Below are 15,553 nucleotides of genomic sequence, written 5' to 3'. Positions count from 1 at the left end.
AAATACCTTCATAATTTAGTGCCAGAGAGCTGGGGGTCAAGCGAAGTCTGGATTCCCCGCATCCGATTGCACAGACTGAGTTCAACAATATCTAACTGGGAAGGCATCTCCCCTTAGGCTCGTAGAAATGCAGTGCTGTACAATCTGTGAAGCAATCAGTCAGATATTTGCTTTCAAAGAACATTAATCATAGAACAATCATACTGAAAAGTTCATATGTAAACCAGAATGTGTTTCTGGCCCAAAAGAGCACATCGAGGCGTGCAGAATTCCTACAGATCAGTGGTGCTTCCTGAGACCCCACCGTGGCTGGAGCTTTGGAATGGAAGTTTTATCATCAGATCTGAGTTTTCAGCTCACCTGCTGGCACCACCTTCTCACAATCGCTCAGGACGAAGGTGCAGCAGCACGGGTGTGTGTTATTCAGGATTACCTCTTTCCCTGGAAGAGCAAGGTCTGCCCCCACAGAAACAGCACAGAATGTCCTGAGTTGGAGGGGACCCACAGGATCATCAAGTCCAGCTCCTAATGAGTATGAATATGAATCGCATGTAAATCTCTGCAAGTCCCCCTGCGAACAGCGAGTACCGAGCACCAGAGGAGCTGCTGCGCTCGGCCCTCGTGCAGCCGCTCTCAGCAGCGCTTCTGCTCCACAAAACAAAAGGTGTATTTTTGTGCAAAACAGACTTCACGTAGGCGATCAAACTGTTTGTTTCACACGTTAAAAGACAGTCCAGGCTTCCCCTTAAGAGCAGTTATGTCTAAAACAGAAATGAATTTTTACCAGTAGATCGGTCTAATAGATTTTAAAAAATAAAAGCCAGAAACCCAGGCTCCCCAAAAGCTCTTTTAAGTGTGTTAGTGATTGCCAATCTTTCTTCAAATATTCTTAACAAGAGAATTTCCATTTAGTGACATAATTAAAATCTTCTGTGTAGGACATATTTGAAGAAATCAGATAACAATTAAGCCAAGCTGCTGGCAGTTGTATTGAGCTGCAGCAGCCACGCAGGTCAGACGCCGGCTGAGACAATCCTCAGCAGGGTCACTGTCACAAGGGCCACTCACGTTCTGGCCCAGGTTCTGCTGTTTCTGGATTGGGATGTGCCAGCGAAGCCCCCGAGATGCACTGCACTGCATGCACTGCACACACTGCACTGCATGCACTGCACACAGTGATTCCCAGACATCCATCACCTCAGATGTCCCTGCATGCACTAAAATAATTTTGAGTTTTCTACCACAGAAATGACCAGCGATGAGTCGGAAACAACTCGTCAACTCATCAACCGAGCAACTCATCAACCGAGCAACTCATCAACTCCTCAACTCATCAACTCCTCAACTCATCAACTGATCAACTCATCAACTCCTCAACTCATCAACCGATCAACTCATCAACTCCTCAACTCATCAACCGATCAACTCATCAACTGATCAACTCCTCAACTCATCAGCAAAGGCCTGAAACAACAGCTTTTACGGACAGGCAGTTTTACTGACAGCTGCTTCTTAGGGTGACCTCAGAGAGAGAAAGAGGTCAACGCACAAATGTGCCCCCGCTTTGAATACAACAGCCTGGGTTACAGAACAGAGGCTGAAACCGATTTTTCTCTGCTCAACATCTCAGAGCTGTCAGCATTTCTGAGCACCTAATGCATCTTCTGAACCACAGCTTAACAGGACAGACGCCAGGACAACAGCTTGGAGCCCTGCGAGTCCTTGCATCCCCACGGCAGGGTCACGGAGGGTTTCATGGCAGGTGAATTATAGAACTGGTTTGATATTTCAATACATTATTGATCTTGCAAGATTCCATCCTGGAGAATAAATACAAAGACTTTATAAGATCACTTTTCTGGAGAAAAATAAAAGAGACTTTATAATTCTATTAGACCGTGCTCTGGCCCCTAAGTGATATTTAGCAGGTCTTTTAATAGGCAAGCCTCAATTTACTTGCTAATAAATTAGCTGTTAGGAAAACAAAGCTTCACATGAAAGGTGTTAGGAAAACAGAAATGCAAACTACGAAGATGCTCATCAGTGTCCATGGTTTCCCACACAAGTTGTGTTTTTGTAGCATCCGTATCCTTTTGAACTCGGATAGGAGCTAATCAGACAGGTCAGGTGTAACACAAAGCACAGCAATGCACACTGTGGGGCCACCACGGGACCACCTCATCCCCCTCACTGGTGACACCCGTGGGGTTTCCCAGCCTGTGGAGTCACCCAGTTCTGGCCTCTAAGCAGCCGACAGTGACCCGGAGATCCAGAGCGTCCACGCAGGACCAGACAGTGCCTGTGAGGAGAGATCACCCCGGCCTGGTTATTCCTCTCTCTGCCCACTATGATTAAACCAACTGATAGTATTTGGCTTTCAAACTTCATTAAACAGATTTCAGCTTCAGAAATGTCCATATCCTGTGACAGTGCAGCCATTAAAACAGCCAGAGGCTGCGATTAGAGCAGCGGTAACTGGGACAAGCAGATCTCCAGTTCCGATTCTCGTTATTACCATTCCCTTTCCATTAAAGAACTTCCTTTAAGTAGCAGGGAGAAAGCAGAAGATCTGCTTCCTCTAAATGGCGGTTGGTTGGTGGCAGCGGCCTCTCTCTGCAGCCCTTCTCGAGCGCGGTCTCGACGGAGCTGCAGGATCTGAAACCCGCGCACGAGCGGCTCCGGAACGCTGCCGAAGCTGAGCACGCAGAACACCCCCAGCAGGAAGGGGCCGGAAGGTCCTGCCGACTCCGGTCTCTCAGTGGGAGGCAAACCCAGCGCCCACAGGAGACTTGGACCGGCTGCTGATGAGACAATCAGCAACTTTACAGCGTTTGAGAACTCGTGAGTGCCGTGGATGGTGCCGCAGCTGGCACAACGCCGTTTACAGGAGCGCACCGAGTGCTAGCACCGTTTTCTTCCTGGCCACGTGTGCTGGTTGCACGGGGAAGGTTTGAATGATGATGGAAGGATGTGACACCCCGGTGAATCTGGGAGACGCTGCTCTCAGCACACACCTGAGGATGCTTCGCTGTTGCCTTTAGATCTCTGAAGAAAACAAACTTTAGTGAGGAACATTTTACAAATATAGGCAGGTCCTGACAGTGGCAAGGCAGAGCCGCTGCAGTAATTTACTGACAACAGCGAAGCCTGGGTGTATTTGCCGGCGATTTATGCAGAGGGCCGTCCCTCGTGCGCTGTGGCAGGCAGGGAAGCTGCACAGCTGTCGTCCAGTGCCGGCGGTTTCGGCAGCAGATGGACTGAACATTGCACAAACCTGCCCTGGGGTTTGAAAGATGCCGTGTGAATGGCCCTGTTTACTCAGCTCCTGTCACAGTCCCTATCACACGGAACAAATGTGTCTGTGTATCCCTGTCCTTCCCCCTCTCTCTGCCCCGGAGACAGTGAGCTCAGGTACAAAGACAGCAAATCATAAAAACACAGCGTGGTTTTGCTCCCAGAGCCGTTAGAAATAAGTTCAGGGATTACTAGTTTTCCAATCTTTAAAGCTCATGCTGGCTCAGCAGACATTTTGACAAATCCCCATTTTCTGGATGTCAGAGCAGATTCAAGACCATGAAATCGCATCCCCGGCTGGACAAGCAGGAGCTCCTGGCCCCGGCGCCTCCTCTCGCCCGCCGGCACTGGGCGGCACAGGGACCGGGTCCGTTACGCCCGCCTGGCGGGTCTGCAGCTCACCGCACAGGCTCTGTCCGCCCCTCACTCGGATGTCACCAGCACCGTTTGAGATTTAACTCCCATGAAAAAAAACGGAATTGCAAACCATTTCCTCTTTGCCAGAGGTCAGAAAATGCCGGTGCCAGGCCTTCTTACGGAGCCTTCGTGCTGCCATTTGCAAGAGGCCTTCAATCACCATTCCTGAGTAACTGATCCGTGAGTGACAAGGTCTCCTTTCTCCTCTCTCCCAGCCAAGCAAAGCCCACGTCCACAGCCCTGGCGGTCCGGGAGCAGCACCAGCACCTTCGCCACGGGCTCCCGGCGCTGCCGCCGCTCCCTCAGTGCACCAGACACCCACTGAAAGACGCTCCAGCTCTGCATTGACAGAGCACGGCAGGAGTTTGTAGGAGGAAAGCAAAGCGCGTTATTATTCAGAGCCCTGCAGGGGTCTGAGGCCAACAGAGGCCTCCAGCTCCCGCGGGACCGGCCACCGGCTGGAGGCGATTCTGAGCGTGCTTGGGCGGGTTCCACGGGCTGGAGCATCGCAGGCTGGTCACCGGTTCTCACCTTTCCATCCCAGACCAGCCGCGAAAGGCCAGAGCTGCTGCTCATGGGCCAGACATATAGAATCAATTTATGTGTCTGGCAAACACCTTCACCAAAATATGCTGAAAATTCTGCTATTGAAAGTAGCTCAGCAAGCCAAGTCCGGTATCCCAACCGAACCATGCGTTCAATTCTGTATTTCCAAGTTAAAAATATACCTCTGGAATAAACCCCACACCTCCCCTCGCACGGCGCTCCGAGAGCAGCGCGCTGCCCGCTGCTGCTGCCGCCGAAACGGCACCGCGGGTCAGCCCGCTCCGGCTCCGGCTCCCGCTCCGGCTCCGGCTCCCGCTCCCGCTCCGGCTCCCGCTCCCGCCCCCGCCCCCGCCCCGCGGGCACCGGGCTCCGGCCGCCGGGCAGCAGGTGGCGCTGCCGCCAGCCGCAGCGGCGGGCGCGGCGCGCGGCCGGAAGCGGAAGGGGCCGGTGGTGCGGCGCGTGGTGCCGGTTGCGCGGAGGGAGGCACCGGAGCTGCGGGCCCGGGCCGGCAGTTGCTGCCCGGGGCGATCGGGGCCCGGCGGGGCCATGGCGGGAACGGAGGCGCCCACGGAGGCGCCCACAGAGGCGGCCGGCGGCGCTCAAGGCTCGGCCGAGGAGGGCGCGGAGCTGGCGGCCGTGATCGGCGCCACCGTGCCCACCGGGTTCGAGCTGACGGCGGCCGCCGAGGTGCAGGAGAAGCTGGGCTCGGCCTCCCGGATCAGCAGGGACCGGGGCAAGATCTACTTCGAGGTGCCGGCCGGGGCGCTGCCGCAGGTCCGTGCGGGCTCCGCGCTCCGCGTCACACCGGGCGGGGTCCCGTGACCCGAACGCGCCGGTTCAAAGGCGTTCGCGTTAAAACCCGTTCAGAGCGGCGCTGCGGCGCCCGCGGTGTCGGAGCTGCGTTGGCTTCCCGGGCAAACCCGTAACCGCCGCATCGACGGAACAAAACTGAAGTGCAACGGTGGTCTATGAAATGTAGATTGAGGTGCCCGACTGTAACTCCCGCAAACGCAGACCGCACCGTGACGCCGCGGCCTCTCGTGTCTTGCAGGTGCACCGCCTCAGGTCGGTGGATAATTTGTTCGTGGTTGTTCAGGAGTTCAAAGACTATCAATTTAAAGACAGCAAGGTGAGTTTCTTCTCATTTTCTGATCAGTTATGGGTTCTGGAGGGGGTTTTTAATTTAAGACGGGTTTCAGAAAGTATTCTGTTTGATGAACAAGGTTGTTTTGTTTTATTGGTGGTATTATCCCCGTTCCTCTGTGCTGGCTTGTCAGTGAAGTGCGGTTCAGTTTCTTCAGTTGCTCGTGTTCCCCAGGCGGTCTCGGATAAGAGCCGATACCGTGCCCATAGGTCACACTCAACAGTAAAGTATCACTTTGGTCACTTAATTTAGTGTCATCTGTTTATTTGACAAGATAAATGATGAAATACTATGAGTCCTGTGACTTAAAGTGCAATTCAGTCTATTTATGGGAAAAAATGCAGAAAAAACTGTAAGCTTTGCTTAAACCTGCAGTGGGTTACGTGTATAGGAAACTAATTTGAGAGACTTAAAAAAAGGATAGCTTTAAAAGGGAGGGAGTGACTTCAACGCACAACTTTTTTGTATTTTAAAGGAAGATGCCCTAAAGGATTTGGAAGATTTGGTTAAAAAGCTGCCTTGGACTGATCCGCTGAAAGTGTGGGAGCTGAACAACAGCTTGAAAAAGAAAAAGACAAAACGCAAAAAGCATCATCTGCAGAGAACGGCGAGCAAAGAGAAACTGAACGAGGATGGAGCGAAGGAAGGAGCGGCTCCCAAAGATGTCAGTGCAGAGGAGGACGGTGCCCCAGAACCCACCAGCGGGCAGGACACCGAGGAGACGGCGGGACAGGCACCCCAAAACGGGGAGGAGGAGGAGAACGAACAGCCGGATGCTGAAGACGAGCCGCAGGCGGGTTCCGGGAGCGAGACCAAGGCGGGTGAGGGCAAGGCGGGCGAAGGGGACGCGAAGGTGCTGAAGTTCCGTGTGACGTGCAATCGAGCGGGGGACAAGCACGGCTTCACGTCCAATGAGGCTGCGAGGGACTTCGGCGGGGCCGTGCAGGAGCACTTCCAGTGGAAAGCCGACATGACCAACTTTGACGTGGAGGTACGGTGCTGTGTCTGCTGTAAAACTCCACAGTGCCTGCAGAAGGTGACTCTGGAACTAAAACTCAGTAGTGCTGAAGGCAGGGCCAGCTCAGGAGCCTTCCTTTCCCTGGCATGTTGTGTGTCCTCAGAGCCCAGCGCTGGCGGTCAGTGAGCTGCTGTGTCCCCCTGCAGACACCCGTGTCTGCTGGGTTAACCACGGCACTGCCCCGCAGAGCTGAGCTGGAGCGCAACAGCTTTTCCCTCTCCCTCTGCACAGCAGAACCTCTGGTGCCCAGTGCTACCCCTCTGTAACATTTGGTCCCACACACACTTAAATGCATTGTGCGTGCCCAGTGCTTTACTTCTACCTCATTAAGTCTTTGCTTAATCCCTTGTTTTGTTTCAGTGTGAGCTAACAGATGATTTTCCATCTAGAAGCTGTCATTTTGTGTTGGAGGGGCACACAAAGGGTTAACATGTCCAGGGTTTGTTTCCTATCACAGGGAAAGCAGAGATTTGGGAGGACATGCAGCCCTCCTGGTCCACCCACAGTGCGGGGCCTCTGTTTCCAAGGGGCAGAAGACCTGAAGTTTTTCTTGCAGGTCTATTAAGGGCTGTCCTGTAATGATGTTTTCACCCTCCAAATGATGGTGGTGGAGCGGACCAGGAGAGTGATTTTTGTTGCTGCTTTGCAGCTGCTTCCCTGTGACTTGCAGGACTTGCCCTGTGCTCCCCCTGCTTACAAACCAAAGCTTGTTAAAACCAGCAGAATGGTTATAGCACTGTTTGAAGTCTTGTGCAGAGGATTCTGTGTGAAAGAGAAAATGCTCGTTCTCATTCTGTGTGAAGGAAAACGCATGGACGCTCTCCTGAATTTTGTCCGCTGTTGCCGTTACAAATGGTGCATTGCCTTTCTTCCAAGAACGCTCTTTTGTATGTATTTCCTGGGTTTTAAATTGCCATCGAAGATTCTCATAAATCTTTACCAGGCGTGCTATGGAAAGCCTCTGTTACTGCTGAAACTCAGTTCAAGTTTGTTTTTCTTTAGGTTCTTCTGAATATTCACAACAATGAAGTAGTTGTGGGCATCGCACTGACTGAAGAGAGTCTGCACAGAAGAAACATTACACATTTTGGACCCACGACTCTCCGTTCAACTCTGGCCTATGGCATGCTTAGGTCAGCGCCATCGCCTGCTGTTATCTTGTTCTCAGTTGTTAAGTTGTTTTGTTTCCAAGTCAGATCCTTTATCCCCTCACTGCTTCCTCAAAAGCCATTTCTGTTAATTCTTAGAAACAGAAAAAAAATAGAGAAGAGTTGCTGAAGTAGTGGGCTTTGCGTATAACGGTAGATGTTTTCCAGCGTAGTGAACATTTGCTGTGATTCATCAGCCAGTTTTCAAAATACTGTATCACATCCTCAAACGTATTTCACTGTATTGCTGCTTACAAAATGCTGGTTAACACATGGAATTAACAACCCCGAAGTAGCCGTTTTGTTAGAAGGGTGGAATCAAAGTGATTAAGATAGTTGCGTTTTCCTTCCTTGCAGAAATCCATGTTTTTGCTGTTTTCTCAGCATGTCTTTGTTCCTCAGGCTCTGTGACCCGCAGCCGACAGATATCGTCGTGGACCCCATGTGCGGCACAGGCGCAATACCCATCGAGGTGACTCTGCCTTTCTTTTTAACTTGACGGTATCTGCAGCTGAGTAACGCGTGTAAGTTTGCTGGGTAATAACTGAATAGCCAACTCCAAAAGTATTTCACCAACTCTTAAACAGGTACAAGTTTACCTTCTGTAAATGACCTCATTGTCCTTCCCAGAGCTGTAGCAGGAAGAAACTAAATCCAGAAGTATTTTGAGCCTTTGTGGTGCATAATAGCTACACCAGATACCTGTTACAGAACTGGAAAGTTATTTCATCCCCTTTTGGTTGCTCTGTTGCAGTCTGTCGTGTTTGCCTGGTTCTTGTGTTAGTTTTGTTTCAAATAAGCAAGGTCGATGCTGGTGTTACTGTCAATATTTCTCCGCAGGGAGCTACAGAATGGCCCAGCTGCTACCACATCGCTGGTGATAACAACTCACAGGCTGTAAAGAGAGCAGCAAATAACATCTGTTCTCTGCTAAAGAAAAACGAGAATAAGGAAAGGTGGGAAGAGTTCAAGTGATTTTGTTTTCCTGAAGTATTGTATGTAAAGAAAGTAATTTTGCATTGGTGCATTTGACTATCTTCGTATTTTCCTATGTATTGTTTTGCTGACATTATAGACGTCCTCAATTGAAAAACGTTCTCAGTAACCGTGTCTGAGGTAAACGTCTTTGCCTTGCAGCAGCACTTCCCCGGGCATACCCTTAGACATCATCCAGTGGGACATCTGCAACCTGCCCCTGCGCAGCGGCTCCGTGGACATCATCGTGAGCGACATGCCCTTTGGGAAGAGGTGAGAGGAGCTGGCAAAGCTGCTGCGCTTCGCCAGGGTTAGGGTTCTCTCTAATTACTTAACTGGCCTGATTAAGAGGTATTGATGTACTCTGTTAGAAATGCAGGTTGAAATTAGTAGTAAATGTGGTAGTGAACGAGTTAACCCATGTCTGAAAGACCCGCAAGAGTGAACTGTTTGTCAGCAATCACAAAGAGGATCAATGTATTTTGCAGGATAGGGTCAAAGAGGAAGAACTGGGATCTGTATCCCGCCTGCCTGCTGGAGATGGGGCGGATCTGCGTGCCGGGGACCGGCCGCGCCGCGCTGCTCACGCAGGACAAGAAGTGCTTTGCCAAGGTATGTCTGAGGGAGCACGTATGTGCACAGGGAAATACAGTGAGGAAAAATGGCAAGCTGACTTCATTAGGGAAGATGATCTATTTTTAGAGCTACAATTAGTAACATTTAAACACAGTTTTGGACCTGAAGAGTCATTTGACACTCTCATCAGATGTGATTTAGAATAATCAGCAATAATTTCTAAAGCAAATTTACCCTTATCTTACCGTGAAGCCATCACGGCTCTCTGGCTGGTTTTTGGGTTGTAGGCCTTGTCGCGAATGGGACACATCTGGCGCAAAGCTCAGACCGTCTGGGTGAACGTCGGGGGGCTCCATGCTGCTGTGTATCTTCTGAAACGCACCTGGGAGAAGGCGGAGGAAAAGAGATCGTTCTGGTAACCGTGGAGAGGATGAGACACCTCCAGACCTGTTGGAGAGCAGCCTGGTACTGCAGACACCCGAGAGCAACGTCTGTCAGTTCCTAAGGGAGGAAACCAAACAACTTGTGTAGAAAGTGTGTAAAATAAATATTAAACAAGGGATCAACTTCAGAGCTGCCAGTTGTACTATGTGTTCTGAAACCTTTTTACTTAAGTCGCCTCTTTCCTCCCTGCCACCCAAACTGACATCCAGTGCTGAATCAGTAACGCATTCCTTTGCCCAGGGCTTCTCTACCATGGCCATTGTTTGCGTCACTTAAATGTTCTTCTGCTTATAGTAGAAAACACGCTCAGGCGGCTTCGGAGGTAGCAGTGAGTTTATTTCCCAAACGGTTGAAGTCGTATGTAGATCTTAAAATGACTAATGGGACTAGGAAAACTCATCTTGAAGGGTTTGGAGGCAGTGCCTTTTTTAATATGGGATTTTTCCAAATTGAAGTTTTCTAATTGATACCATCACCCAAATGTAAACTGAGATAATAAGCCCGTATCTGCTTTTCATGGTCTGATAAGCAAATGCCAATTAGCAGTTACTGTTTTTCTTACCTGTTACCTCAACTTAGTGCTAATGAATAGTAAATGTCTGATCCGTGTTTTCTTGTACCACTGCCATGGGTGAGGGGGGAACACACACAGCCTTAGCAAACTGTAGTTACTGTATGAGAACAGAGATACTTCTAGCAGTTATATTTAAAAGTTGGTGTTTCCAATGTCTACTGTGGACATACCAAGGTGGCAATATGTTTAAACTTATTAGGTGATTTAACTGCTGTACTTGTGCCCAGTATTTACAGAAATATATTACCTGTTGAATAACTTGAAGTTGCAAATGCTTTTTTCTGCTGTAAATGTTCTGTGGTTTCTCGAGCCTCTGACTCTGTTCAGCAGAGCCTGAAGACGCTAGTTACCAGTTTGCCGCTTTCATCCAAGTGCATTCATGCGAAGTACATCTAAGTGTTGAGAGGCGAATTAACAAGTATTAAAGTTTTAGAAGTTTTGCATACAAGTCTGAATTGTGTTCTTTTTGTGGTCCCTGTCCAGTGAAGGACAGTGCAGCCCTTTATTTACCACGCAGTTGTCTTTCGGGGTGAAATAGTGCCAAGGGCCTCTGTTCGGTGTGCGCCCACGCTCGTGGTTTCCATGACGACGTCCAGGTGGTGCCTCGGTTCTGCTCCACTGAACGCTGCAGCTTCGCTGGGGATGTTGCATTCTTAAATCGCTTTAACGCCTTCGTGGTTTCTTACTGTTGGTATTTCGATCCAAAGGAAAGCCAAGCACAGTAACAGTGCATTTCGATGTATTCTTTCCACCGCCGCCGGGCCCGGAGCGGCTGCCGGGCGGAGCCCGCCCGCAGACACCGCGCGTGCGCCAGGGGCGAGGCAGCCGATGAAGGCTCCGCCCCCGCTGCGGTGCCGCCCCCTGGCGCATGCGCGCGGCCGCGCCGCCGTGAGGGGTCGGGGATGGCGCCGCCGAGGCCGGGTCCGGAGGGGGGCGGCGGGCCCTGCCTGCGCTCCGTCAACACGCGGGAGCTGTCCCAGGTCGTCTTCAACAACCGCAGCCCCCGCTCCGTTCTCCCCGTCTGGGTGGACTTCGAGGGCAAACCGTGTTCCTACCCGGTGCTGCAGCCGCGCACCGGGCGGTTCATGCACAGCTACCGGGGTGGGTGTGGCCGCGGCGGGCGGGGCGGCGGCTGCCGGGGGTGCCGGCCGGGTGAGCGGGTCTGCCCCGGGCTTCCCCGCCGGGCCGGGACTGAAACGCTGCCCGTGGGGGCCCGGGCCTGCGGGGGGCGGGGACTGTCCGGGGAGCGGCGGGTGCTCCGGGACCGGCGGTACCGCTCAGCGGGGACTGTCCGGGGAGCGGCGGGTGCTCCGGTACCGGGCGGATCGCTCAGGAGGTGCCCGCTGCCCTCTCCGCCCCGCTGCTGGGCGGCATCCGCAGTGATCGTGGCTGCTGAAGAGCTGCTCGGTTCCTCACGGGTGCCCCAAAGCCGCGGGTCAACCCGCAGGGTAACTGCGGCGTGTCCCCGTTCTCTGCAGGTCACCTCTGGCTGTTCCGGGACGCGGGGACCAACGACAGGCTCCTGGTCAACAAGCAGGAGCTGTTTGTGGCGGCTCCCAACGTGAACATGGCAGACATCACCCTGCCAGGTGAGCGCGACCGCGAGCGGCCTGGAAACTGGGCAGTTTGTACTTGGTCTCTTTGGACTTTGGTGTAAGGGTCTGGTGAGAAATCAAGTACTCAGATAATCAAATCTGCCTCCAAAATAGCGCTCCTGAGTGTTTCTAGTGAGAGCTGTGTCATTGCACGGGTTGATCAGAGCTATTGACAGCTCTCTCGTTTAAAGATGTCTCTGATGGGTTTCATAGGGTGCGTCACAACGGGAAGCAAAGTTCTCTTTCTAGCGAGTGTAGTGTTGTGAATACGCGGCTGCACGTTCTGTTTGGCGTTTGCGTGCTTGGAGGAGCAGCGGCTGTGCTGGAGACAGCCGGTAATGAGAGGTGTGTTCGTGTTTAACCGCAGTGTTCACCCTGAAGGAGAGGTGCCTGCAGGTCGTGCGCAGCCTGGTCAAACCGGTGGACTACAGGAAACTGGACATCGTTCGATCCTTATACGAAGAGCTGGAAGATCATCCTGACATTAGGAAGGATCTTCAGCGGCTTTCTCTGGAGAGAAGTGAAACACTGAGGAACAGAATTCTGGAATAACATGATTACTCACTCCAGGCTCTTTAAATAGCAAACCACTGAGTCTGAGCAGGGACAGTCACCGTGAACACGCCAAGAACTCACGCCTGTGTTTTAGGTTCTGAAACATAAACCCAGTTAAACTGTAGAAAGCCTTCTGTGAAGCTCAGTGAGATCCCAGAGCCTGCACAGACTCACTCCGGGCTCCAGTGGCTCCGTTCTGCTCCTGGACACGCTGTGAACTGGTGGCGCTGGAGCCCTTGTGTAAGTGCAGCTCAGTGACGCTTTATTTGGACCGTCTCAGAACACGGCACAGGGACACAGGTCATCTCTGTGGAGAATGTGCCTACAGATCAACTTCCTTTTATTAGAAAGTAAATTAGACCAAGAATCAATTGAATCCAGACTGTAACGATTGTAAGTGGCAGACCAACACCAGTTTTGCTTGAATAATTTGGTTTTACTGCAATTTCCCTCTCTCACACTTAGCCTAGATTTGCCTGTGAATCACAAAGGGGGGTGCTCACTGTTTAGCAGGTGATTTCTGTAGCATACATTTCTTCCCAGTTACACATTCTGAGAAACACGGTGTGAAACTGAGAATTTCAATGCATTCTGTAAGTATGAAATGTCTCTCCTTTTTGTGGGCTTGTTTTTCTTACATATTTGAAGTGTATGAATTGATCTTTGTAATAAAAATGTGAATCCATGCTAATGTTTTGACTCTAATTGTGTCAGATAACTGCACGGTGCTGTGCCCATGTTCCTGCAACGCTCCCGAGAGCCGTAGATCAGTAGCAGGTACTTTTCTAGTACTGGGTGGGTCACTGCTAGTGGATCAGTCCTGGCATTCCCGAATGTGAGCAGACAGAACAACGCGTTTCCATTTCTGTGACTTGCCAAAACCAGACATGGAAACTACCTCATGGTTTCCTCCTGTCTTTGCTTAACTTGTAGTTACATCCACCGAATTCCAAGGCACCTGAAATCCTGGGCTGAAGAGCAGCTCCTGTCGGACATCCATCAGTTGTGGATGCTTTCTGTTCATTTACTATGGTTCAGCCCATTTTCTAAGGGACATGTTCTGTCCACTCTTTCACAGACTGACTTGCAGGTGGTTTGGTACCGTGTACAAATGAACAAACGCTGCTTTGGTTCCTTCCTTTGGCGTTTCATGTAGGCCCAGCTCTGTCTTGCACAGCAGCCCAGCTGCTCTCGGTCCCCTCCTGTGCTGGCAAATGCCTCATTTGAGAATGGAGGCCAGACGGGCTTTTGGGTTCCACGTCCGGCTGCCGTCTCTAAGGCAGGTGCTGTTCTATCTGATCTCTAGCACCAAAGTGCTATCTGGATCTAGCTTCACAACTTCATGCCATCGTTTCATTCTGCCAGCAGCAGCTGACTACTCTGCAGCCACTAAGAGTGGAAAGTCCTTGATTTTTAAAATCATGTGTACCTCTTGCTTGATGTATAGCACGAGGCAATCCATGCTTGAAACGTTATACTTTCCCCAGGCTAGATAACAAAGGAAATTCTGCTTCCATTTTGCAGATGAAGTTGAGTTTTCCAAAGTTATGCAAGAAGTCTGGGAGAGGAAGGGGCGGAACAGAAAGTGTGGTGTAGACCCTCTTCACACAGCTGCCTCCTCTTCCTCCCACAGATGTTTTCTTGCAATGTGGATACATTTGCTTGTGATACGAATTCCGTAACTACTTCACTAATTTTAGCTCTGACATACCATATAAGTGTCGATTTTCCTGTTGACAAATCATGAAATGCTTTTTTTTTTCTTTCCATACATCAGGTTTAAAAACTTAGCAACTTCCTCTGCGAGATGAGAAGCGCTTCGAAACACATCTCACAAGCAGGCGACAAGGGTTTGTCTTTGCAGACCACTGAGTCACACCTGACACCGCGTTTGATGCTCTTGCCGCAGCCTGACAGAACCGTTACAGGCCTTGCTGGTTCTGTCTCATCTTGTAACCGAGGCGGCAGTGTTCGTCAGCGTGTTCAGCAACACCTTCACCTGACTCGGGAGTCACATTGCCAAGCGCTCAGCAGACCCTCCCGTGGCCTAGTTCAGCAGTAACATCAGCCCAGCTGGGTATCTTATTTTTTGTATTATGCTTAGAGGCATTCTGGCATAAAACCAATTTGATTACGTATTGTTTCTCATTGGAATGCAATAGCTCATGATATTTCTCATATTATTTGGTCCATTCCTCAGCCAAACGGGTGTTTTGAGTCTTTACTCAGAGTGCAAGGCGCTGGCAGATGTCAGGAGGTAATTGCCATAAAAGCCCGTTTGCTTAGAACTGTTATAGCAGGTGCATAAAAACTATACTAGGAACTTTTGGTCATTAAACAACTCATATTGATGAAATATGTTAAAAAATGAACAACAAAACTCCATGTTACAAATAGGTAACCTCTGGAGCAATGCTCAACGTGCAGGAAAGAGTATTTCTTCTGGAGTGCTCCCTGGGGTCAGAAGGCAAAAAGAGAGAAAGCCCCCGCCGGCTCCAAGACGTGGCCACAGGGAAATGGAGCCTCCTCTGAGTTACTCAGGCCAGTAACGAGTGAAAGTGGCACTTACTTGTGGTACATCGTTACAAACCCGGGTGGTCGTCAGCGCTGTCTGGTTTGGCACCCGGGAGCACCGGGGCTGGGCGGTCAGGACCCGGCGCAGGTTGGCTCGGCACAGCTGCCGAGCGCGGTGGGAACGATGGCTGCCGGAAGGGGCTGCTCACGGCTGACGGTGAAAAACACCGGGGAAATAACAAGTTCTGCAGAAACTCAGTTTTGAAACATTCTTGATCTCCAGCCGTGCAGCGCCCAGTGCGGCAGGGAGCATGTTGGTGGCTTTTGGGGGGATCTGTACCCATGGGGTGAACAAAATCGCAGCTGCATGGGCACCTCTGGCTCTGCCAGCACCTCCGGCACTGCGGGCACTGCTGGCTCTGCCGGCATCTCCGGCACTGCAGGCGCTTCCAGCACTGCGGGCACTGCTGGCTCGGCCGGCACCTCTGGCACTGCAGGCACCTCCAGCACTGCGGGCGCTGCTGGCTCTGCCGGCACCGCAGGCTCTGCCGGCACCGCGCTGACCCACGCATGTCTGGCCTTGTCTGGAAGCAGCTGTTGCACAGCCTGCCGGCAATACCAGCTGTGCGTAACACGCAGGAAAAGCATCTTTCACCTCCATTGTGTGACACTTGTAATGTGGCAACCCGGCTGGAGCAATATGCGCTCATGGAGAGGAAAATCTGATTTGCATTCGGGGCTTGACGTCAGGCG

The 15,553-nt window shown here is 51.3% G+C and overlaps 2 protein-coding genes across 4 annotated transcripts; both read left to right on the top strand.

Moving 5' to 3' along the window:
* The first annotated feature begins 4,697 nt into the window (after positions 1-4,697).
* THUMPD3 (THUMP domain 3 tRNA guanosine methyltransferase) lies at positions 4,698-10,394 on the top strand. Of its 2 annotated transcripts, none has more exons than XM_065845765.2 (9): positions 4,698-5,031; positions 5,309-5,386; positions 5,877-6,392; positions 7,422-7,552; positions 7,970-8,039; positions 8,408-8,523; positions 8,708-8,815; positions 9,031-9,154; positions 9,406-10,394. In XM_065845765.2, the coding sequence occupies exons 1-9, from the start codon at positions 4,804-4,806 to the stop codon at positions 9,535-9,537; spliced, it is 1,503 nt and encodes a 500-aa protein (XP_065701837.1). In that variant the 5' UTR covers positions 4,698-4,803; the 3' UTR covers positions 9,538-10,394. The 2 variants fall into 2 exon arrangements, with proteins under 2 accessions (XP_065701837.1, XP_065701836.1); XM_065845764.2 differs by having other exon boundaries at positions 8,705-8,815.
* Positions 10,395-10,997: 603 nt separating this feature from the next.
* On the top strand, positions 10,998-12,977 carry VHL (von Hippel-Lindau tumor suppressor). 2 transcript variants are annotated; one of them, XM_071812890.1, is made up of 3 exons: positions 10,998-11,237; positions 11,615-11,725; positions 12,113-12,977. In XM_071812890.1, exons 1-3 carry the CDS (start codon positions 11,039-11,041, stop codon positions 12,211-12,213), a joined length of 411 nt encoding a protein of 136 aa, XP_071668991.1. In that variant the 5' UTR covers positions 10,998-11,038; the 3' UTR covers positions 12,214-12,977. The 2 variants fall into 2 exon arrangements, with proteins under 2 accessions (XP_071668991.1, XP_065701679.1); XM_065845607.2 differs by having other exon boundaries at positions 12,099-12,977.
* The last annotated feature ends 2,576 nt before the right edge of the window (positions 12,978-15,553 follow it).

This window comes from Patagioenas fasciata, chromosome 10, assembly GCF_037038585.1.
Source record: "Patagioenas fasciata isolate bPatFas1 chromosome 10, bPatFas1.hap1, whole genome shotgun sequence".
Lineage (NCBI taxonomy): Eukaryota > Metazoa > Chordata > Aves > Columbiformes > Columbidae > Patagioenas > Patagioenas fasciata.
The sequence above is the reverse complement of the archived record's forward strand: the minus strand, read 5'-3'. Positions and strand labels throughout refer to the sequence as shown.

What these genes read in the sequence shown, in the direction of transcription:
- THUMPD3 (XM_065845764.2), top strand. Translation starts at nt 4,804, where the DNA reads ATGGCGGGAACGGAGGCGCCCACGGAGGCGCCCACAGAGGCGGCCGGC. An exon ending in CGGCCGGGGCGCTGCCGCAG is followed by an intron (nt 5,032 to 5,308) that starts GTCCGTGCGGGC and finishes CGTGTCTTGCAG; the next exon opens with GTGCACCGCCTCAGGTCGGT. An exon ending in TGACCAACTTTGACGTGGAG is followed by an intron (nt 6,393 to 7,421) that starts GTACGGTGCTGT and finishes GTTTTTCTTTAG; the next exon opens with GTTCTTCTGAATATTCACAA.
- VHL (XM_065845607.2), top strand. Translation starts at nt 11,039, where the DNA reads ATGGCGCCGCCGAGGCCGGGTCCGGAGGGGGGCGGCGGGCCCTGCCTG. An exon ending in GTTCATGCACAGCTACCGGG is followed by an intron (nt 11,238 to 11,614) that starts GTGGGTGTGGCC and finishes CGTTCTCTGCAG; the next exon opens with GTCACCTCTGGCTGTTCCGG. An exon ending in GGCAGACATCACCCTGCCAG is followed by an intron (nt 11,726 to 12,098) that starts GTGAGCGCGACC and finishes GTTTAACCGCAG; the next exon opens with TGTTCACCCTGAAGGAGAGG.